At 43.1% G+C, this 24,674-nt stretch overlaps 1 protein-coding gene across 38 annotated transcripts in view; it reads left to right on the top strand.

Annotated features, from left to right (window-relative positions):
* TENM2 (teneurin transmembrane protein 2) overlaps positions 1–24,674 on the top strand; it is a 3,966,312-nt gene that overhangs the window by 3,788,547 nt on the left and 153,091 nt on the right. For all 38 annotated transcript variants that reach the window (XM_078359011.1, XM_078359016.1, XM_054252473.2 and 35 more), the window contains one exon: positions 8,631–8,732. In XM_078359011.1, coding sequence (XP_078215137.1) covers positions 8,631–8,732 — 102 coding nt within the window. The remainder of the gene's footprint in view (positions 1–8,630; positions 8,733–24,674) is intronic.

The following is a 24,674-nucleotide window of genomic DNA, read 5'->3' on the forward strand; positions in this document are numbered from 1 at the left end:
AAGAAGCTGCAGATATTTTCATTACACTTATGTTGTTGGGGTTTTTTTTTTTAATCTTCCTCCTGACAATAATAATTGATCCTGGGTAGAGCCTCTGTGAATCAGGGAAGATTATTAGACCCATTTCACAGAAGGATACATCGAGATTCAGAAAGCTGAATTCCTCAAAGACCCGGCCAGTGGAAACAATGGAAATGGCATGGGCTTCTGGATCTTGTCCACTGCCTTTGTATAACACCATGTGTCCCAACCACTTTAGTTGTAGATCTCAAGTTTCACTGGGGAAGCCGACACAGGGTGGCTTCTTGAAGAAAGACCTGGTAGCTCCAGCATTAAATCCAAGATTTTCTTCCCCCCATCTTAACTGGGCAATTCACTTATGTCTCTGGGGCTCATTTTCATCATGGGTAATGAAGTAAAGGTCGATGTGAGTATCATGACAAATAAAACGTATGTGGCATGAGTTGGTGGTCACTGAATGACATCCGATTGGTTTTTTCTCCTTTAGTAATACATCGAGTATAGATGTTTTCTATTGACTACATTTTACAAACTTTTCTACTGGCCCATGGATTTTCCTGAGGGTCTCCCTGACTCTTCAAAGAGCTATGTAATCCAACTTCAAGTTCAGGTGGCAATTCTTCATCCGTGGCCATTACGTCAGAATGGTGTAAAATCACAGAGTTTTGGTATTGACCGTGGGGTTGAAGTCAATCCTTATTCCCTCTGCTAAGCAAAGATTGACCCTATCAAGGCTGACCAAATGCTCCAAAGCAGGAGTTGACTTCCTTGTAGCCCATGGGCCAAATCTGGCCCACTGCTTGTTTTTATGAATAAAGTTTTATTGGAGCACACCCCATTCATTTGTTTACATATTGTCTATGGCAGCTTTCCCACTGTCACGGCAGAGTTGAGTCATTGCTGCAGAGATCACATGGCCCACAAAGCCTAAATCATTACTCTCTGCCCCTTTACAGACAAAGTTTGCCAATCCCTACTCTAAAGTAATGTCTTAAACTTTGTATAACAAAAATCAGTGGAGAAGCATTCCACAGAAGGGAAAATACCCAGAATTAGGTTAGGTACCAATGGAGAAGAAAAGTAATAGGGTAGAGACTAGCTCACAAAAGGAAAAAACTAGAAACAAATTTGGAACCAGCTTGAGATGTTGAGATTTTAAAAAAATCTTTAGTTTAAGAACATGATGAGAAATGACTTCCTTTGTGTCACTTTGTGTTTAAACTCAAGAGGCTTGACACGTATGTGACAGCACATACCCCCCACAGCAGCTGGCTCAGCTGGGGTCTACAAGGACTCAGAGAATTTATTCGTAACAAAAAGATCAGCTACACATTTATAGAGCGCCGACAGTGTGCCAGCCCTGGTATTATGCCTTCGTGTCCCTTGCTTCCTCAACCCATGGAGTAGCCATATGAGGTAGCACTGTCACGATTCTCTGCATTTCCAGCTGAGGATGCCAGGACTGAGCTTACCTCAGTTAGAAAACTTGCCCACGGTCACACACAGCCAAGAAAAGGTGAAATCAGGATTCATACTTTCCAGAGCCTGTGTTCTTAACCACTGGATTTCTTTGGATTCTAGCCAACTAAATCCCTTTCCCTCTAAACTTAACACAATTTCTGGGGTTCAGATTATTTCACAATGGCTTATGTCCTCTTTTTCCTTTACCCAAATGGACACAGACCTTGTGGTAGTAAAATCTCCTTCCCCCAGGCCATCACCCCACCCTGGCCTGTTGGAGCTGGGAATAGCAATTCTCCCAAGAGGATTTTCTTGTCTGGACTGTAGCTCAAAGAGAAAGTCGAAAGTAATTGGCCTAATAGTTGGGCAGACATCTTGATGGAGCAATGATAGTAATTGGCCTGAAATGCAGGGAAAAGAACAGTGTTTTATTTGGTTCAGAGTTTCTCCCACACATGCCTATCATCAAAACGTTCTCCATCCAGAGCAGCCAGGAGTGCTGTAAACCCCCGTGATGTGAAACAGGGGAAAATATTAGACAGGTGTCAACCAGCAATCACACTAAATATACCTTTGATTCGGGGAAGTCTTTTGATGTGTTTTGGAGAGAAGCAACCTGCTTTCAGAAATGAGTTTCATCTCGGGACAACTGAAAGGCTTTCTGGAAGCATGACGCTAGCCTCCACTTGGGTAAAATCCCATTTCCTAGGCTTGATCTCAACTCTGGAGGCCATTTCTTCCTCAAGAAAATGTAAACCAAGTTGATAAGAAGGAAAACTGATAACATCTTAAAAATCATATTTAACCAAGTATTGGAGGAAGGAGATTGAAATGTAAGCTCCTTTATATTTTAGCTTTGCCACATTATTGTTTTTCTCTCAGAAACTATCGAAATACTATTTAAATATAAGATGTTGGGAAACTTAAATGAAAAATACTCTGTATTACAATTTTTGTTTATTTTGGATTCTTCTACCCTCCCACATATGCGCACGCACACACACACACACACACACGCACGCACGCACGCACATTTCAACAACTATTTACCAAGGACCTATTGTATACCAAGCATTGATAATACCTTGGTGAACAGTTCGGATCGAGAGCTTGGTGAGAGATGATAGATATGTAAAAAGACTTGTCTTGGAGAGAGATCCAAGATGGCCAATTAGCAGCAGCTCAGGATTGTAGCTCCCAGTGAAAGCGCAGAGAGCGAGTGGACACCACACTTCCAGATGAATTTTTGTTGCCCATGGACCAGGAGATTCCCAGTGGAGGAGCCCCACGTGTTGCCAGCGCAACTCTTTTGGCCAGTGCGGTGGTTCTCAGTATGGAGTATGCGGGACTGGGTGCCCTTTTAATTGGCATTTGGAACTCTGGGAAGGCAGACTCACCCATTCAGCTGATTGAAAAGGGGACTGAAGTGGGGAGCCAAACCAGGAGATTCCCAGGCAGTGCCATGAATCTCAACGCCACTATTTCAGCCGGTGCAGTGGGTCGCCGCAGGGAAAATTACACAGATTCCAGCACCTTTTCAGTGGGCGACTAGAACACCTGCGAGAGAGTCGACTGTTCAACTAAAAAAAAAGAAGAGGCTCTGAGACAGGGAGCCAGGTGATAGGGTTCGGCTGGTCCCACCCCCACAAAAAAACAGCAATTGGAAGTGCTGAACATTGAGAGTTTCAGAGCAAGCACAGCTGAACCCAGGAAGGTCCAGCTCTGTGAGGGAGGGGTGTCCACCAAAGGAAAACTAAGAAACAGAAAAAACTTCATCACCAACAAGCTGGACATCCACTTAGAGACCCAATCTGAAAGTCAGCAATTACAAAGATGACAGGTGGATAAATCCACAAAGATGGGAAGAAACCAGCACACAAAGGCTGAAAACATCCAAAATCAGAATGTCTCTCCTCCTACGGGGATCGCAGCTCCTCATTAGCATGGAACAAGGCCTGATGGAGAATGAGTGTGATGAATTGACAGAATCAGGCTTCAGAAGGTGGGTAATAAAAAACTTCTGTGAGCTAAAAGAACATGTTCTAACCCAATGCAAAGAAACTAAGAACCTTGAAAAAAGGTTTGACGAAATGTTAACAAGAATAGACAATTTAGACAGGAATATATGTGAATTAATAGAGTTGAAAAACACAATACGAGAACTTTGTGAAGTATGCACAAGTTTTAACAGTCAAATTGATCAAGGAGAAGCAAGGATATCAGAGGTCAAAGACCAACTTAATGAAATAAAACGAGAAGACAAGGTTAGAGAAAAACGGCTAAAAAGGAATGACCAAAGTCTCCAAGAAATATGGGACTATGTGAAAAGACCTAATCTATGTTTGATAGGTGTACCAGAATGTGATGAAAAGAATGAATTCAAGCTGGAAAATATTCTTCAGGACATCATCCAGGAAAACTTTCCCAACCTAGCAAGGCAGGACAATACTCAACTCCAGGTAATACAGAGACCACCACAAAGACACAGATGGGCAAATTGGATAAAAAGCCAAAACCCATCAGTATGCTGCATCCAGACCCATCTCACATGCAAGGATACACAAAGATTCAAAACAAAGGGATGGAGGAAGATTTACCAAGCAAATGGAGAGAAAAAAAAAAAAAAAAGCAGGAGTTGCAATTCTCATCGCTGATAAAATAGACTTTAAAGCAACAAAGACCAAAAGAGACAAAGAGGACATTACATAATGGTAAAAGGAACAATGCAACAAGAAGAGCTAACGATCCTAAATATATATGTACCCAATACAGGAGCACACAGATACATAAGGTAAGTTCTTAATGACTTACAAAGAGACTTATACTCCCACATAATAATAGTGGAAGACTTTAACACTACATTGTCAATATTAGACAGATCAATGAGACAGAAAATTAACAAGGATATCCAGGACTTGAACTCAGACCTGGAATAAGTAAACTTAATAAACATTTACAGAACTCTCCACCCCAAATACACAAAACATACATTCTTATCAGTACCACATCACACCTATTCTAATAGTGACCACAAAATTGGAAGTAAATCACTCCTCAGCAATTGCATAGCATTTCACAGGTTTAAATGAAATATTGGTTGGCTGCTTGTTTGTTATTTTCCTCCCTTATTCCTTCCCGTCTCCATTGTTAAGCACATTTTCTTGCATAAAAGAGGTTTTTAATACCCATTTTTAGATTGCATTCTAGCCTGGGCAATAGAGCAAGATTCCCATTCTCTCTCCCTCCTTCTCTTCCTCTTTCTTTCTCTCTTTCATTCTTTTTTTCTTGCTCTCTCTCTTTTTTCTTTCTTCCTTTCTTTCTTTTTCTTCTTTTATTTCTTTTTTTCTCTTTCTTAAAAGAAAAATAAAAGACTGCTGTAAGAATTGCAGGGGCAAAGAGGAAGTGGTACAAAGCCCAGATTGAGGAAGGTGAGGAAGGCACCCAGGATCTGAGACACAAGGATAAATACCCCAGTGAAGTCCTCCAGCTGAGCAAAAAGACTGTGCAAAGATCTTGGGCCTTTTCCATGGGACTATGGTGGCAAAGAGATTCCTGGGCCTCTGCTGCTTGATTGCCAAAGATGTCAGTTTTGAGAACAGGGAGACTTGACCTCAGGAATGTCAATTTCCACCAAACCATCCCCAGACCCACATGCTCAGTGAGAAGCAATCACTACCTCACTGTAGGAATGGCTTCAAAAAATGCAGGCTGGAAAATGATGTTCCTCTGTTTAAATGTTTCATTTGTACCTGGAAGTTCCAAAAAGAATCCAAGTCATCCACATAGCCTACCGCAGGGGTCCTCAACCCCAGGGCCACAGATCAGTTTTCACCATAATGTCGAATCAGTGGGAGACTGAGTTTGTTTTCCTGCAATTAGATGGTCCCATCTAGGGGTCATGGGAGACAGTGATAGATCATCAGGTGTTAGATTCTCATAAGGAGCATGCAACCCAGGTCTCTCACATGCACAGATCACAGAAGGGTCTGCGACCCATTAGGAACTGGGCTGCAGACCAGGAGGTGAACAGTGGGCAAGCAAGTGAAGTTTCATCTGTATTTACAGCTGCTCTTCATTGCTTGCATTACCACCTGAGCTCCACCCACTGTCAGATCGGCAGCAGCATTAGATTCTCATAGGAGCACAAACCCTGCTGTGAACTGCGCATGTAAGGGATCTAGGTTGCATGCTCCTTATGAGAATCTAATGCCTGATGACCTGTCACTATCTCCCATTATCCCTAGATAGGACTATCTAGTTACAGGAAAAGAAGCTCAGGGCTCCCACTGATTCCACATTATGGTGAGTTGTATAGTTACTTCAATTTATATTACAATGCAATAATAATAGAAATAAAGCACATAATAAATATAATGTGGTTGAATCACCCGAAACCATCCCCAAGCCCCAATCTGTAGAAAAATTGTCTTCCATGAAACCAGTCCCTGGCGGCAAAAAGATTGGGGACTACTGGCCTACAGGTCCCTGGATGATTCTTCTCCTTGCCAGGATGGCTCCAAACTCAAGTATTGTGACACTCTGCCTTGTTTGCTACCCTGCATCCAAATTGGATTCAGTTCTTCTCTTTCCCATCCCAGAGCCTTTGCATAAGCTATTCCTCCTACCTGGAATACCTTTCCCTCAGCTCTTTGCCTGCTGGTTTCAGCTCATCCTTCAGAGTCACCTGCATAGAGTAGAGAGGCCCTCCCTGAACATTTCCTCTGAGCTTCCTCTCGTTACTTCATCCCAGTATCTTATTCTCTTCAAAGCACTTACTGTAACTTTTACTCATTTGATTCATTTGTTATTTTGGCTTGTGTTCTCTAGGATAGTGCAAAGTTTTATGAGGGCAGGGACTGTCTACCTTATTCACCATGGTATCTCCAATGCCTTATTTTATAGTGCTTTGCATATAATAAGTGCTCAGTTAGTAGACTGAATCATATTTAAGAATATGACAGGTTGAGATCTTACCCTAATTGCAAGCTAACGTGTTTGCACAGTTTCATGGATGCCATTAGAAGACATGAGACTCATGGGTCAGAGACAAGGGACCTTATTACTCAGAGCAATGCAATATCCAGAGTAGCAGCACATGTTCTGGTTCCCTAAGCCCCAGTGTCCTCAGCGTAACACCCCAGGGCCTCCCTCAGGCCAGGTGATACCAGCACATGTCATGGGTTGCATTGCAGGAGAAAAACCCAGAGCTTACTGAACCCGAGTCTCTTAGAATGGGCAGTAAGCGGGCTTGGTCTTTGTTCCAGAGGGAGACATTGTCTTTACTATACTGGTTAATAAGTAAACCTACTCTTTACTCAGGAGAGAGACACTATCGCTGTCTCCCAAGGCTGTTCCCAATGCAGACAGCCTTGAAAAGATAGTTCAGAACTAAGGCAGTCAATGCCTGTGCTCTCAAGACATTCAGAAACATAAGAGGCCGAGGGAGAATGGTCTCCCAGCATCCTCTGAAATTGCTGATTTGCTGATCCACAGAAGCACCTAATGCTTTTTGAACGAAGGATGAATAAATGAAACAAATTGGTAGCCACCTGGATGCTTCTCAGCCGACATTTACACAGCCTACCTCAAGGAGTTTCAGGTCTGAAATGTTCATTGTTACACATTAAGGAAACTGGCTTGATGGGGTCTATCATTTTTTGTCTCATTTTGAAAAAGCAAATATACTCATTGAGTTGTCATCAGCGTGCCAGAAACCAACTACAATATGGTTCTGAAAGACGAAGACTGAGAAGGGAAACACTGTAGAAGACAAAACTGCATGATTCACAATCCAGAAGGAGAGTGAATGGGAAGTCAGGTTTAAAGGCAAGACATCCTTTATCACTCTCAGGTAATTCCATTAGGAACAATTAGACTTCACAGCCTTTCACATCTCATCACCAGGCCAACGTCCCCAGATCTCCAAGGGTGATATAACATCACATTTTGGGAATAATGGCTTACGTTTTCCTTTTCATCATCTTAGTAATTTGGAACCTGAAAGTCTAAATGTGTTTTAAGACAAAAGTTAGGACGATGGTAATAATTTTTAAAGAATATGACTATTTATGTGCAGCCCCAAATCAACATTAAAAAGTTTCAGTCATTCCTTTGAAGGTATTACTTGAGAGTATACATAGAAAGGTAAATCACAAGATAAGACGGGGATGCAGGATAGAGCCAAATGTGAACTAATTCATTTTCATGAAAAATAACATCCTCAAAAGCCAAGCATAAAAGGACATTTGTATAACCCAAAATCTCCTACTTAAAAACTCCAAAAATCATGCCTAATTTAAGCAGTCTTATGCTTTCGGGTTTTTCTTTTATTAGAATTCCTTAAAGCAAGGAATATTTTTTCTCTACAAATCTGAGGTTAGGAATAACTGCTCCTATTTTGAAGAATCACTCTCTATACCTAAGGCTGAAAACTGATACCCCATACATCAGACCAAATCTTAAATAGTTGAGAAGATGAAGGTTGAGAGGGGGGGCTGGGTACAGTGTTTAAAAACTTGTCAACATTAAAACATGGGAGACTTCATGGTTTTTAAATCATGGTTGATAGTTTCTTCTTTCTATTGTTTTGTTTTGTCTGTTTGTTTGCTTTTGAAATTGAATCTCGCTCTGTTGCCCAGACTGGAGTGTCGTGGTGCGATCTCAGTTCATTGCAACCTCTGCCTCCTGGGTTCACGCTATTTTCCTGCCTCAGCCTCCCAAGTAACTGGGACTATAGGCATGTACCACCATACCCAGCCATTTTTTTTTTTTTTAGCAGAGACAGGGTTTTATCATGTTAGCCAGGCTGGTCTCAGACTCTTGATCTCAAATATCCACCTGCTGGAATTATAGCCATGAACCACCACGATAAGTGGGATTGGTAGTTTATTCTTAAAATGCGAAAGTTACAGCACTACTAGCCCTGCATTCCTGCCTGGAGTCATCACCTGGAGGGCACTGTTCTAGCTGTCCTAGTCCCCACCACTCCCTGTTCTCTTCCTTTACTCACTTACGTTCCCGACCAGTCCCCTCTTATAGGTATCTGAGGTTACTGCCACTAGTCTTTAAAAATGGTTAGTTACTGATGGTTAAATTACTGCACCAGTAGACAGAGGAAAAGGTAATCGCTACTTGTCTCTCTTTTTCAGATTCAGTGCAGGACTGTCCACGTAACTGCCATGGGAATGGTGAATGTGTGTCGGGGGTATGTCACTGTTTCCCGGGATTTCTAGGCGCGGACTGTGCTAAAGGTATGTGCCACTGCTTCCCCGCTATGGTTGGAAAACAGCCCCTCCCTAGCCTTCTCTGAGTGGGTAACAGAAAGGGCACCCAAGTAGCCTTCCCAAAAAATTCCCCTGAGACATCTTGCAAGCCCATGCATGCCAGAAGGCATAAGCCTTTGGCAAAGAATAGGCTTTGATTTATGACCATTGGCCAACGTACCTACAGAAGCAGGGCAGTTATCCTTGGCACTGAGGTGTGCTGAGAAGAAAGATTTGCTAAAAATGAGATGGTTGGATTTCCTGTAAAAGCAGAAGTGAATTACCATCACTCCTTTCTTATAATCATTAACTTCCATGTAATGGAAGATTAAGCATCTCAGGGTTAGTAAATTTCATTCATTCTGGCCAGCTACACTCTTGATCTAGGAAGCGCTATTTATCTTGGTGGAATCGGTTTTAAATTGTATTATTAATTTATCTACACTGCTGTGCACAGAATAGCTGGAGCCCTGAGAATCTTGGGAGAAAGGTAATATAAGAAAGAAAATGCCTCTCACAAGAGCAGAGAATGTAGGGGCTGCACACCTTGCTTGCAAGAGACCTTCAGTGTGACCTTCAAGTGGCTCTATCAGAGGCAAATATAGTGAAGAGCAGAGTATCTCACACTTTTACACACAGACACACACAGACATAGACGCACAAGTGTATATGTCTAAATGCAAATAGGAAATTGAAACAAAACTTTCACAGAATATTTTACTCCATGTTTCTTTTCCATTCTATTTTGTTTTTTATTTTATTTTATTTTTTTGATCTGGAGTCTCACTGTGTTGCCCAGGCTGAAATACAGTGACACAATCTTGGCTCACTGCAACCTCCCCATCCCTGGTTCAAGCAATGCTCCTGCCTTGGCCTTCCAAGTAGCTGGAATTACAGGTGCACACCACCACGCCCAGATCACTTTTGTATTTTTAGTAGAAACAGGGTTTCACCATGTTGGCCAGCTGGTCTCAAACTCCTGATCTCAAGTGATCCACCTGCTTCAGCCTCTCAAAGTGCTGGGATTATAGGCATGAGCCACTGTGTCCAACCTCATTTTTTTTTAATACCAGTTATGACCCATTCCACTGATTTTCCACCTACTAATTAATAGGCTTATATCCCTGTCTGAAAAATAGAGAAGAGGTGTTTAAGTGCACTTGCTGCAGAGTCAGGCAATCCTGGGTTTCAATCCCAGCTCTGCCAGTGGGTATCTGACATTAAGTGAGTGATTTAAACTTTCTGAACCTTGGTTTCCTCATCTGGAAAAATGGGGAGTTACTTCCTAGGTTTATTGTGAGGATAGTGTAAGATAACACACACAAAGCTCTTAGCAGGGCACAATAAGACCTCAAAGGGCTTGACTTTCTTATTTAATTGTGCATATTATTTCATTTATTTATATGTTTAACTAATCTTCCCATTATTTTTATGTGTGCTTCATTAAAATACCTTCCTGCCTTGACTTTCTGCGAGACAATCAATAAAGCTGCTCTGTAAATATTAAATAGTGCCCCTCATTTCCCACCCTCACTGCAATTGCTCAAAAAAATACTATTTCAAGGATGTGAAGGTTCCGTCCTTACAAATGCTGATAAGTGAAGGAGCTTTCTGTACTTAAAGTTCTGGGTCTGATGGCACGTGTGTGAGACTTAATTCCCAAATGACACCACTTACAGGCATCTCTTCTGTCACACAGTATGGTGAAAGCTTGGATAAACTTAAAAAGAAGGCAAGGTTTGTATTTCTCCTTGAAGAGGTCCTTCACATCCCTTGTAAGTTGTATTCCTAGGTATTTTATTCTCTTTGTAGCAATTGTGAATGGGAGTTCACTCGTGATGTGGCTCTCTGTTTGTCTATTACTGGTGAATAGGAATGCTTGTGATTTTTGCATGTTGATTTCGTATGCTGAGACTTTGCTGAGGTTTCTTATCAGCTTAAGGAGATTTGGGGCTGAGACGATGGGGTTTTCTAAATATACAATCATGTCATCATGCAAACCACAATGAGATACCATCTCATGCCAGTTAGAATGGTGATCATTAAAAAGTCAGGAAACAAGAAGAGGCTGTGGAGAAATAGGAATGGTTTTACACTGTTGGTGGGAGTGTAAAATAGTTCAATCATTGTGGAAGACAGTGTGGTGATTCCTCAAGGATCTAGAACCAGAAATACCATTTGACCCAGCAATCCCATTACTGGGTATATACCCAAAGGATTATAAATGATTCTACTATAAAGGCACATGCACGTGTATGTTTATTGCAGTACTACTCACAGTAGCAAAGACTTGGAATCAACCCAAATGCTCATCAGTGATAGACTGGAGAAAGAAAATGTGGCACATATATGCCATGGAATACTATGCAGCCATGAAAAAGGATGAGTTCATGTCCTTTACAGGGACATGGATGAAGCTGGAAACTATCATTCTCAGCAAACTAACACAGGATCAGAAAACCAAACATGAAAACCACATGGTCTCACTCATAGGCGGGTGTTGAACAATGAGAACACATGGATACAGGGCGGGGAAGATTACTTACCGGGGCCTGTTGAGGAGTTGGGGGCTAGGGGAGGGATAGCGTTAGGAGACATACCTCATGTAGATGACGGGTTGATGGGTGCAGCAAATCATTATGGCACATGTATACCTATGTAACAAACATGCACATTCTGTACATGTGTCCTAGACCTTAAAGTATTAAAAATCAAAAAAGGCAAGAAGCCACCCAGCAGCTTTCTGGGCTGTGCCAGGCCTAGCACACTCTGTCAGTGGCAGGCGGGCACATCGGCAAAGTGGTCAGTGGAGACTGGACCTCCTCCTAGCACCTCCCTCAGGCTCTGAAGGCCCCTGATGGAGCAAGGAGAACAGAGAGCAGCACATGCATCACCAGGCCGAGCGCTTTTCCTAGCGGAGGCTTTCAAGGAAGGAAAACTTCAGTGTCATTTGAATGGCTTTCCTTGCATAATCTAATTTTCCTGGGAGTGAAGGCATTAATGAGAAGAAGGAACAGAGTCGTCCTTTTATATGTGGCTGCAAATGGGCTGAACACTCAGCCTCACGGCCTGTGAGCTGTAAATGTATATTAACACTGACACACATCGATGTATTATTAATCCTAAAAACCATGTGTGCTCTGACTGCACATCCAGTTACTGGCCTTTTAAACCTAAGTACCCCGGTCATTTAAGAACCCTTCGCTCTCAATCCATTTGCAGATGAGCAGCCATTCTATATTATGGATCTGTAATGGGGTGTCCATTTAGCTGCTTAAAAGGACTCTCGGTGTGTGTTTTGCATTCACCACCTGCACTGTGGTTGGGCGCACACTGCAAGTGTGCATTAGCCATGGTATATAATTGATCCTTGTGAAATGAATATTGAGTGGATGTTAAGAGTAGCTACTTCTCCATACTCAGTCACTGCTCCTGAAATCGGTCTCTGAACTTGTATATTTTAATTTAGCTGTTGATGCACACAGTGGACAAAATGGAGGGTTTAAAGAATAAAACTGCATTTTCCCTATTTCTCCATTTATTCTGGGCGAAGTTGGTTGAAGAGTGTTAGGAGTAAGATTCTACCTTTTTGCCCTATAGATGTTCCTTCCTTAGTATTTTTTAAATGGCCACAGTTTAAGCTACTTCATGGTTAACAAAGCTAAATTTCCCCTCATTCTAAAACCTCCTTTCCCAATCTTTGATCTTTCATGTACCACTTTTATTATTTCTTCCAATTTCATGGGACATAAGTATTATCAATAGCAACATATTTCTTTAAGTCAATTCATTATGGATACATAGATAAATTTATTTTAAAAAGAACAATGTCAAAACCAGAAATTGAAAAAGAGAAAGCTATAGGAAAGTTAGTGCCCCCATTAACTCTATCTGGAGAGTAATATTTCCACTTTGATTAGCATCCAAGCCAAGTCAGCTTCTTACACACCGACTTCACCTCAAGAATCGCAAAAGTGGACTTGAGCACATATAAGCCTGGTGTCTGCAGAGACTCCAGCCTTGAACACCTCAACTCATAACTAATGGCTCCTAAAATAAGAAAATTCCCTGACCACACCTGTGGGATGAAATGAGAAACAAGTAAACACAAGCACACAGGTTTAACTGTACCAGGTTCAAGTGCAAACATCTAATAATTAGCACCAAATTTATTTCTGAAATGTTAGGCCTATACTTCCAGTTGTTTTAAAATAACTAATAGCTTTTAAATACCAAACATGCACCAGACATTGTGCAAAGTACTTAATGCATACTCTTACTCATCTTCAAATTGATGATATGAGATAAATTCTATTTTAACCAATCCCCTCCCTACAATTTTTTAAACATTTTATATTGAAATCATTTTAGATTTGCAGACAAGCTGCACAAATAGAACATAGAGTATCCTTACAGAGTGTACCCAGCTTCCCCTGTGTCAACATTTTAAACGTTTGTAATTCAATGATCAAAACCAAGACATTAACATCCATACAAAGTCATTAGCTAATTTACAGACTTTTCCTAACTTTGCCCTTTCTTTCTTGGTCCAGGATCCCACATTGCATTTAATTATCACTTCTCCTTCATCCCTTTAACCTGCCCAGTCTGTGACAGTTCCTCAGTTATTCCTTATATTGTATGACCTTGATCCTTTACAAAAGCATTTGTCAGGTATTTTATAGAATGTCTCTCAATATGGGTTTGTCTGTATTTTCCAGTGGTTGGATTAAGGTGTATGCATTTTTAGCAAGATGTTCTGCCATCCTCAGTGCGTTACATCACAGATGCACTTCTGATTTTAATAAGAAAAAAATTAAGATGTGGTTGTATGTGTTTGTGTGAGAAAGAGAGAGTGTGTGTGTGCACGTGCATGCCTTTGTTCTCCCGCACACCTAAGGCAGAGAGGTGGGAAGCCTCTATCCCATCGATCCTGCACAATTTAGCAGTGGCCATGACAAGCTGGCACTCACAAACAACTTTCGGGTTCAAGAAGCTGCTGAGTGTTAGCAGGGAATAACCCCAAGCCAACAGAATGAGGTAATCAGCTAGCGAGTGCAGAGACAGGTGCACCTGAGTCTCCTGCTCCCCAGATCGGGTGCCTCATCTCCTGGCTGTGGGCCATAATAGTGTCTGTTTTCTTCCTTCCTTCCTTCCTTCCTTCCTTCCTTCCTTCCTTTCCTTCCTTCCTTCCTTCCCTTCCTTCCTTCCTTCCTTTCCTTCTTTCTTTCCTTCCTTCCCTCCCTCCCTCCCTCCCTCCCTCCCTCCCTCCCTCCCTCCCTCCCTCCCTCCCTTCCTTCCTTCCTTCCTTCCTTCCTTCCTTCCTTCCTTCCTTCCCTTCTTCTTTTTTTCAGAGCCTTGCTCTGTCACCCAGGCTGAATGGAGTACAGTGGCATGATCTCAGCTCACTGCAACCTCCTTCTCCTGGGTTCTAAGTGATTCTCCTGCCTCAGCCTCCAGAGTAGCTGGGATTACAGGCGTGTACCACCACACCCAGCTAATTTTGGATTTTTCATAGTGACAGGATTTCACCATGTTGGCCAGGATGGTCTCCTTCTCTTGACCTCATGATCTACCCGCCTTGGCCTCCCAAACTGCTGGGATTACAGGCATGAGCCACTGAGCTCAGCCTGTCCTCTTTCTTGAGAAAAACTCTTAAGAGGCCCCTAGCATAAGGTCCTCCCTCATCACAAATTCACATTCACCTTTGTTCCTTCACTGACAGCTGTGCCCAGGATGCCTTGAGCTCTGCCAGTTTCTGTGACTGCAGGCAGCCGGCAGATTCAGGCCCTCCTGCCAGGGGGAGAATTTGCCACGTTAGCAAGAGAGACTCCCATCACATCCAAGCGACCGGGTATGTGTCCAAGTGACAGAAATGCGGATTTACTCTCTTGACCTCACACTGCGCCTCCCGTACCCTCTGATGTGCAGTGCAAATGGCAGCTCCTTGTCTTCTTATAAACCTGCCAGTCTGCATCAAGCATCTGAAGACATCCTTGCAGTGAATGGAGGAATCGGTCAGTGTGAATTTGCAAGAGCATTCATTCTGCAGCCCCCATCATCTCGGGGGCCCTGAGAGGCTCCAAAAGCAAAATGAAACTGACCTGCGCATAAAAATGACATGGAATGGATCTAACATATTGTTCTGAGTCAGTCGAGGGGAAAGAACTTATTCGTGCATTCAGTGAGTGCTTGTGATGTGCCCACTTTGCAACAGGTACTGCACTGAGAGCCAGGCTAGAAGGATGAGCGAGGGAACCACAGCCTCTGCTTCCAAGAACTTCTGCTCTGATCAATTTGTATTAAAAGCAAGGAGGTAACGTCAATGGGAGTTCAAAATGCTGTGATGTGGACTTTGAATACTATAGACATTCCAAAGAAGAAAATAAGGAGGTTTATAAAGCAATAAAATGTGTGTGTTATAAATGGGGGAGTAAGTTCCCTGGTGGGGTCTTTAAAGAATACTCCAACTGTGGAACCCATGCTGGGAGAGGCATATGAAATTCAGGGCTTTATTATACTTATAGATTCTGGAGAGGGAGGGCCATGTGGGAGCAGCTCCAAGGGACCAGGTTCAGCCAGGCAGGTGGGAGCTGAGAGAAAGTGAGGACTGGTGGACAAGTACCTTTATTGCAGAGTCAGGATGGAGCAAAAGGCATGGGGGGCATTTTCCTGGCGCATCTGAATGTCACTAGATCACAGTCAGGGAAGGCAAGAAGGGGACCCTGGGGCAGAGGCCGGCCTCATCACACAGGTGTACCTGGTCTCCTGGTCTGTGAGAGACTGGATCGTGAGGATGCCTGTAAGGCATCATGAACATTTGAAGTTTTCAAAGTTTTTTTAAAAATCGCAGTAGTGTGAATCAATGAACATAGCCAAGTAGCATCAGGGAATATGGAGAAAATTCCATGGAGAAGACTGAATAGTACAGAATGGCATTAACTGAGTAACATGACAGGCAAGCTGTTCAGATCCAGAGCTTCAGGAAAAAATGCATTTCTTTTCCGGTAATTTATACCGTTTTCCATCAGGCACCTGTCCTGTCCCGCAATAATTGCGTTTATTATTCAGGTTATTGTTTATTCTCTAGTTTGTTGTTATTACTATTCCCCTTGCATGGTTTTCTCATCACTTGGATGCCGTTTGTTGTGGGCTAGAGGGGTTTTTTTTATTGCATTTGAGGTTTTGGGGTACATGTGCAAAACATGCAAGGTAGTTGCATAGGTACACACGTGGCAGTGTGTTTTGCTGCCTTCCTCCACTTCACCCACATTTGGTATTTCTCCCCATGCTATCCCTCCCCAGCTCCACCCCCGCTGTCCCTCCCCTGTTCCCCCCAATAAATCCCAGTGTGTAGTGCTCCCTTCCCTGTGTCCATGTGTTCTCATTGTTCTTCACCCGCCTATGAGAGAGGTTTTTTAATTATTATTCCTTTCCCTCATATTTGCTTTCATTTGAAGGCTTTCACTTCGGGTGCTTCCTGAGATTGCTTGTAAAGCAGCCTTGCATTGCAGAAGAGAGCTGAGGTGTCTGGGTTTTTTTTTTTTTTTTTTTTCTGTTTTGACACTGGCTTCTCAGATGGCTTATTTGGGCTGAGCTGGAGACTTCAACCTGCAGCAGAAACTTAACACCCCAGAGCCGTAGTTGTTAGGTAATGCGTATTTAATAGCTATTAGAAATGACGACTCCTGCTGCGGAACAGCTGTCAGTGGAGGCCCAGAAATGCCACAGCCACAGGAACATAAAGTCTTCTCTCTGGGGGTTGGTTTCAGCTCCTACCCAGCTTCTGTGGAGCTTTGGGAAAAAAACAAAACAAAACAAAACAAAACAGGAATCCTGCCATTTTTCTCCTGTTAACTGGCAAATGTACCCACCACCCAGTTCCTCATGGCTACATGCCAGCACTAAAAACAGATCATCATCATCATCATCACCAGAGTTGACATTTATTGAGCTCTTACTGTATATGCCAACCACTGTGCTGAACAACTACATAATTACGTCATTTAATCATCAGTAGCCTTAGTTTACAGATGATTATTATCCCCTTTTATAGATCTGGAAAATGAGGCACAGAGAGGTTAAGTAACTTGATCAAAATCACTCAGCAAATAAGTGCAATTGTTGAGATTCAAACCAGGCAGTCTGGCCTGGACTTTTAACACTAGACCAGCCATGAAACTGACCTCAGAGGTGAGGCATAAAGGAATTGTGGCTTTGCAGGCAGCATATGCAATGGTTACACACTAGAATTCTGAGTTTGAACCGAAGTAAACTTTTCAGGAGAGGAAACAAGAGTTTCCTAGGTAGAAAGTGGCAGAGCCAGAGTTTGAAACAAAGCCTCTGGCCAGGCGTGGTGGTTCATGCCTGTAATCCCAGCACTTTGGGAGGCCAAGGCAGACAGATCGCTCGAGCCCAGCAGTTCATGACCAGCCTGGGCAACATGGTACAATTGCATCTTTACAAAAAGTATGAAAATTAGCTGGGCAAGGTAGCGCATGCCTGTAGTCCCGGGTACTTGGGAGGGTGAGTTTGAAGGATTGCTTGAACCTGGGAGGTGGAGGCTGCAATGAGCAGAGATTTCACCACTACACTCCAGCCTGTGGGGGAGAGAGAAAGAGAAAGACCTTCTGGCCTCAGAGCCTGATGCTATAACCCTCTCTCCTCCCAGCTGCCAGGCACAATCCATCTCCTGCCTCCTCCCACCACTTGCCATCTCCTGTTCCATCGACTGTCAATAATCTCTGCTCTGTTTTTCTCTCTATCCTCACAGCCACTGCCCGGCTCAGTTGGCCACCAGCTTTTCCATGATGGTATTTCTCCTCCCCACCTCCAGAGTTCTCACAAAGCTTTTAGGGGCATGTCACTACTCTCCTCAACACCTTCAATGGCTCCCAGTCGCCTCCCACAATGGTTACAAGAGCTGTGGTTTAAAGACATGGATCGGAAGAGGTTGTTATAAATGTGTATTTCCAGGTGCCTCCCGCATGCCAGCCAATTTGACTTTTAGGACTGGTGTGTGGCTCAGGAATGCCCCCTTTTAACAAGCCTCCTGAGGGGGCAGAGGTCTGATGCAGGTGATCAGGAGCCACATTCTGAGAATGAAGATCACATTTCTTAGAATGATGTCCAAGGTCATCCATGATGTAAACTACTGTTGCACTGTCACTTCCCACTGAGGCCTGTACACTCACAGTAAGTTCCCGATACTCACCCCTCATAAAGTGTGAGGCCCTGCTTCCTCCTCTTTGCTCAGGCTGTTTTCTCAGCTGGAATGGTCCCATCAGTTCCAGCCTTTCCTGCTGCTCATCGTGGGAGGCCATGCTCACAGGCCACCACCTCCCTGAAGCACCCTCAGATATGAGCCTGCAGTCACCTGGGCTTGTCAATATCACAGCAGTGGCCCCTCCCTCATGCCGGCCACCTCTTATCCAGGTGGTTCTCCTGCAGATGACAAGCTTCCAGCAGTCCTCTTTGTACCTCCCTGTATTTAGTTTCATACCCAGGACAAAGTATGTGCTTGCTGAATGTCTGATTACTTGCATAGAGGAGGCAAGGCTTATAAAGATAAAATATGGCTGGAAAATGTCACAAGAACCAAAGTGAGTAATAGAGAACAACGTTCTAATTTATTGGATCAATCATGCAGCAATAAATCAGCCAACTTGGAGGCACAGAGGGAGGGCATAAGCAAAGGAAGGAAAGAAGGAGGAATGAAAAAAGGAAAGAAAAAGTTTACAGAGGAGAAATGCCACTTATTCCACAGTTTATGTGCATTGTCTCATAATAGCAAAGTAATTAAGAAGGAAAGCTGTAGAGTTTGAATTTGCTACATTTGAATTCTTGCTGCTCTGGTTAACCACACCTATTTTAGAAAATTACTTAACCCCTCTGAGCCTCAGTTTTCTCATTTGTGAAATTTAGACGACAGCAATATTACCTACTACACTGCTGTAAAGACCAGAATGTAAATACATGGAAACTTTGTAGAACCGTGTTTGGCAGGTATTCATTGTTAGCTAGTATCAACCTTCACAACAAGCCTTTGAAATAGTTCATTGTTACTATTCCTATTTTACAGTCAAAGAAACAAAGACTTAGAGAAAGTAAGCTACTTGCCCAAGGTTACGTAGCAGGGCTGTGTCTGCCTGGTTTTAATGCTTGTGATGGCCACCCAGGAGAGAGATGTGGCAGGAAGACCCCTGATTCCAGGGCAGTGTAACCACTCTTAAAGTCCCCAACAATAAGTACTGCCAGCAGCTGGGGCTGTCTGAGCCCTCTCTAGCTCTGCCTCACAATCGGCTCTCTTGTCTCCAATTTTCCTTTCTTTTTTCCTTTTTTTTTTTTTTTTTTTGAGACAGAGTCTTGCTCTGTCGCCCAGGCTGGAGTGCAGTGGCACGATCTCAACTCACTGCAACCTCCATCTCCCTGGTTCAAGCAATTCTCCTGCCTCAGTATTTTTAGTAGAGAGAGTTTCACCATGTTGGCCAGGATGGTCTCGCTCTCCTGACCTCATGACCTGCCCACCTCAGCCTCCCAAAGTACTGGGATTATAGGCCTCCTGTCTCCCTTTAATAAGCTTCTTCCCCTGCACCGTGGAGAACGATGACAAAGCTCTTAGTCCCCTCCCTGAGGGTAGAGGGTCCTCCCCATCACCAGGAATGCCTCTCTCAGAGCTTCCTTCTCCCTCCATGAAAGAGGCTCAGGTCCCAGCTGTCCCTAAGACAACCAGGACTATGTCCTAGCTCCTTCAAATCCTCTGTCATTCACACCCATCCCCTTCTACCACCCCATCTTACCGTGAAATGCTCATTAATGCAGACAGGCCATGGGAATGTCCCTCAGCCCACTGCAGCTGGACCGCCAAACCCCACCTCTCTTTCCTCCCACCACTGACCTGAAGAAACATGCAGGAATTCTTTGGCAGCAAAGGCCCAGGAGCAGGAGCTTAAAGCAGGTGCATTTGGCATATGCTTTGCAGAAGGCGACTGAGCAGGCACCCTTGGCAAAGTCACCTTTAATAAAATAACATAAGAAACATCGCTACCACCTACTGAAGATCAACTACATGCCGGGCACTGCGCAAAGGGTTTTAAATGAATTCTCTCATTTCATCCTCATTTTATACGTCGTGATCATCGGTTTCGCAGCTAAAGAAATAGAATCTCAGAGAGATTCAAGTCCCTTGCCCAGGCATGGTTTTAGAACTATGTTCTTAACCACTAGATTAGTGATAACCACACTGGAGCTTTTGTTGAAATCATCTGTTAACACATGGATTACTAGGCTCCACCCAGAATTTCTGATTCAGTAGTTCTGGGGTACTAGCATCAGGATTTTCTAAAATGTCCAGATGTTTAGTCCTCATGCCAGACGTCCTGAGTCAGAAGCTGCATTCTAACAGGGTCCCCACATGACTCCCATGCACATTCAAGTTTGAGTCTAGACAAATTGCCCTTGAACTCTGCTCAGACTACCCAAAGAGAAGAGAGATCGAGGCAGTCACAACACTTTTGACCTCTCATCCCCCTGGCTTGCCAAGCAGGCATGGAGGAGCCTCTCCTCCCCAGTGTGGAAGTTGCAGTGCACATTATTTGGTGGCCAGCTCCAAAACACGGCTGCTCGTGATGTTTCTCATCACTATTGCATTACCAAACAGACATCACATGGCGGGGCTTCAGTCCGTCAGCCCTCCCCCAGGTTTAACTGCTTCTGAGACTACAAAACCTTTTTTTTTTTTTCCTTTTTAAACTACTAGATAAGTAGCAAAGCAACCCTGGAAGTTAACCCTAGGGAAACTTGTAGATGTGATGCTCACAGAGCTAGGAAAATCCTCTGGTTTATGAGGAAAACTTTCGTGCTGGGAAATAAACCAGTCTTTAGAAAGAGGTCAGCTGGGGCCGGGCACCATGGCTCACGCCTGTAATCCCAGCACTTTGGGAGGCCGAGGCGGGCGGATCACAAGGTCAAGAGATCAAGACCATCCTGGCCAACACAGTGAAACCCCATCTCTACTAAAAATACAAAAAAAAAATTAGCCGGGCGTGGTGGCACGCGCCTGTGGTCCCCACTACTCAGGAGGCTGAGGCGGAAGAATTGCTTGAACCCAGGAGGCGGATGTTGCGGTGAGCTGAGATCGTGCCACTGCATTCCAACCTGGTGACAGAGCAAGACTCCATCTCAAAAAAAAGAAAAGAAAGAGGTCATCTGGGATGGAGGACAGCATCTCTATTACCCCAACTTGTCTCTTTACAAAGGGATTAGTTGGAACAGTTTTCTCCCGATGAAAATAGTGATAACAAAATCCTAGTTTGTGATGACTATATGCCAGGCTCTGTGCACAGGATTTACGTCATTATCTCATTTCCTCCCCTTGGAAACACTATGGGGTAAGTGCTGCGGAATTCTTACCCCACTTCCAAGACAAAGCAATCGAGGCTGAAAGCAAAGTGTCCATAGTCACACAGCTGGCAAAAACAAAGAAGGAAGAAAGGAAATTCAGGCTGTCTAACTGGTAAGCCTGCACCATGCTCTGAACCATTCCGCCTGCAGAGATGGCATTGAATGATGCAGACCCTCCATGCCTTCAGGAAGCTTCCGTGCTTGCGGGTAATAGGACACCAGCAACTTGCAGATTCATCTTGATGCTCCAAAGACAACAAAAGCGTAAACCTACTTCAGTCTGGACTGGAGCTGCAGAAAAACTTCCGGTGTGCTCTGAAGAATTTAAATATCCATTATGTAATTAATGCTGTTCAGTGACACACACACACATACACAAATAAGACTTTTTTTAAGAACAGCTTACGTACTTATCGATTGAGAACTTTTATAACTCTCAAAATGGAGGCATCCCCATATCTCTACAGGTATTTTAAATGAATTGAATTAATCATAGGCTTAAAAGTCTCTTGCGATCTTCGTTAACTTCCCTGGGTTTAATTAAAACATCTGTGCACTTTTAATTTATCGATTCATCCAACTCATATGTCATGTTTTTAACACACCCCAGCATGCTCTGCATCATTTTTAACCCGATTTCCACTTAACTAAAGCAATTAAATTCACCCCGGATTAATTAAAGCATCCATACTTTCGTGCTTAAGTCAGCGTGTGCTTCTTTCCCCACATGGCTCCTGAATGTCAGAGATTTGACACACCTGATGAGTTTTTTGTCCTTCTGGAAATTCTTCCCTGAATCACTTTCTTGCTTATTAATGTGTCATTTGACAGAATGGGAATGAGGAAGTGGGTGCAGTTGAACTTTGGCCCTCTGAGCCAGGACTCTGACCCCGTCTGTCAGAATGCACCATCTGGTTTCCTCTCTTCACGGGGGTCCTGCCAGCTCTTGCCCCCACTGAGACCAACTAAAACGTCTGAATATTCTGGGCAGGAAAGTGCGGGGGGTGGGGGGACAGCTGCTCAGGTCAGAGGTGAGCATCGCAGTCAGAATGGCTGGTGATCTTTGCATTTGTATTTCATAATCACTCCTAACTCTCTTTCCAACTTCCTCTCTCTCTCTTCCTCGCTACAAGCACAATCCTTTATTGCTCTGCCCATTTCATAGGTCAGGAAAACTGAGGTGCCAAGGTCAACAGACTTCCTGCTTGGGCACGATGAGCCACAGAGTGACAAATCATCTCCCTGAAAACTAGATTTGATTTGTTCCCAGCCACTGAGTTAGACAGAGCCCATCCTCTCAGCCATGGCAGCATTGGGTGTAAGCGGCCTTATTTTTTTTTCCCCAATCAGAGAAACCAAAAATATTTCTCACTATTATTTGTATCTATACTTAATTTTGAATGAAGCTGAGTATCTTGTCTTACTTTTATTGGCAATTTATATTATTTCTGACATGTACTTTGCCTAGGTTTTCAGTCACCTTTTTATTGATTTGCAAGAGCTCTTTGTGTATTCAGGTATCAAACTTTATGCGATAAAACATGAAACAAAAATATTTCTTCTCTGTGTTGCTCGTCCCTTAATTTTGCTTATGGTATCCTTTGTCATAGAGAAGATATGAATTCTTTATAATCAAATCTGATCTTCTGTTTCTTCGTGGTTTCTAGAATTTATGTCTTCCATGTCTCCCTCCCAGGAAAATAAAATTAGTCTCCAATATCTTTTTCTAATACTTTTGCAGTTTTTGTTTTTCAATTCAGGTCATTCATCTGTGTGGATTTTTTCTTTAACTTTTACTTTAAGTTCAGGGGTGCAAGTGCAGGTTTGTTACATAGGTAAGCTTGTGTCATGAGGGGTTACTATACAGATTATTTCATCACAGGTATGAAGCCTAGTGTCTATTAGTTATTTTACCTGATCCTCTCCCTCCTCCCACCCTCCACCCTTCAGAAGGTCCTAGTACGTGTTTTTCCCCATATGTGTTGTCATCATTTAGCTCCCACTTATGAGAATATGCAATATTTGGTTTTCTGTTTTCTGTGTTAGTTTGCTAAGGATAATGGCCTCCAGATCCATCCATGTCCCTGCAAAGGACACGATCCTATTCTTTTTTATGACTGCATAGTATTGAATTTATTTTTGAATACAGTGTGCTGTGGAGGGTCAAACTTTATTACTTAATTTTCTACCAGATGGATTGCCAATTGCAAGTATCTAGCTAGAAGGGAACAAATCAAATCTAGTTTTCAGGGAGATGATTTCTCACCTTTCTGACTCTGTTTTGCTCAGCACCAAGCTAAGTCCTCAACCTCAAAAGCCAATGGGGTTGCCTTTTGAGTTTTGGTTTGGGGGTCACTGAGCTATGTTTGCCTGGCCTCCATGACCCAAATGTTACATCCTCAAATGCTTCATGGGGATCAACACATCTTCTTTTCTTATCCTCTTCCACCTAACTAAGCCACTAACCCATGTGAGTTATTCATCACTATTGCTGACTAACTGGGATATAAGGCAACCAACTATTAGTGATGCTATTTTAACTATTTGCCTGGAGAGTCAACTATTCTCACATCTCTTTTCCAAAGAAATTTTGAAACAGACTTCAGCTGGGTGTCATGGCTCATGCCTATGATCCCAGCACTTTGGGAGGCTGAGGCAGGAGAATCACCTGAGTTGAGGAGTTGGAGTCCAGACAGGGCAACATAAAGAGACCCCCATCTCTACAGAAATTTTTTTAAATAGCAGGGCATTGTGGTGCATACCTGTGGTCGCAAATAAGAGGCTGAGGCAGGACAATTGCTTGAGGCTGCAGCAAATGGTGATCCCATCACTGCACTCCACCTGGGTGACACAGCAAGACCTTGTCTCAAATAATAATAATAATGAAATAACTATAAAACAGACTTCAAATCATTTTTAAATACATTATTTGAAATTCCCTCTACAGATCTAGTCCAGCCCACAAATTATTTGTGCAGATGCAGACATTTTTCCCTCTGTTTTTATGACTGAGCCTCTCCAACATTCTTAACTTTTCTCCAGGTATTCTCTCTACGGCAAGCTCCAAGTGGACAGGTGGCTTATCCTGTTACTTCCCACTGAGTAAATAACACTGATAATTCATGTCATCCCTTACAGAGAACTTTGTGGGGGCTGGGCGGGGGGAGTAGCTTCAGCTGGATCATTAAAATGAGCTTCATACCATTTAGGTGAATCTAAATTCTGTCATTTTTGTGTCATCAACCTGTTAACTTGTCAGTTGTTAGTGGTAGTGGTAAGTTATTTTTCTTCTGCGGGAGTCTTAGAGCTTCCATTTATTAGATTTAGTAAAACAGGAATAGTCAATTTGTACAAACATTTTAATTAATTTTAAATAGAAGCTTGAATGCTCAATGTTCTGCTCCCCTAAGCCTTAGGAAAAAGAGAGACACACAGAGACACAAAACGCTCCACTTTCAAACCTTGCCAATCAGAACCAACTCCCTCCCACACCAGAAAACAATGGAAGAAGAAAACCTCAAATCTTTC

Source organism: Callithrix jacchus, chromosome 2 (assembly GCF_049354715.1).
Source record: "Callithrix jacchus isolate 240 chromosome 2, calJac240_pri, whole genome shotgun sequence".
Lineage (NCBI taxonomy): Eukaryota > Metazoa > Chordata > Mammalia > Primates > Cebidae > Callithrix > Callithrix jacchus.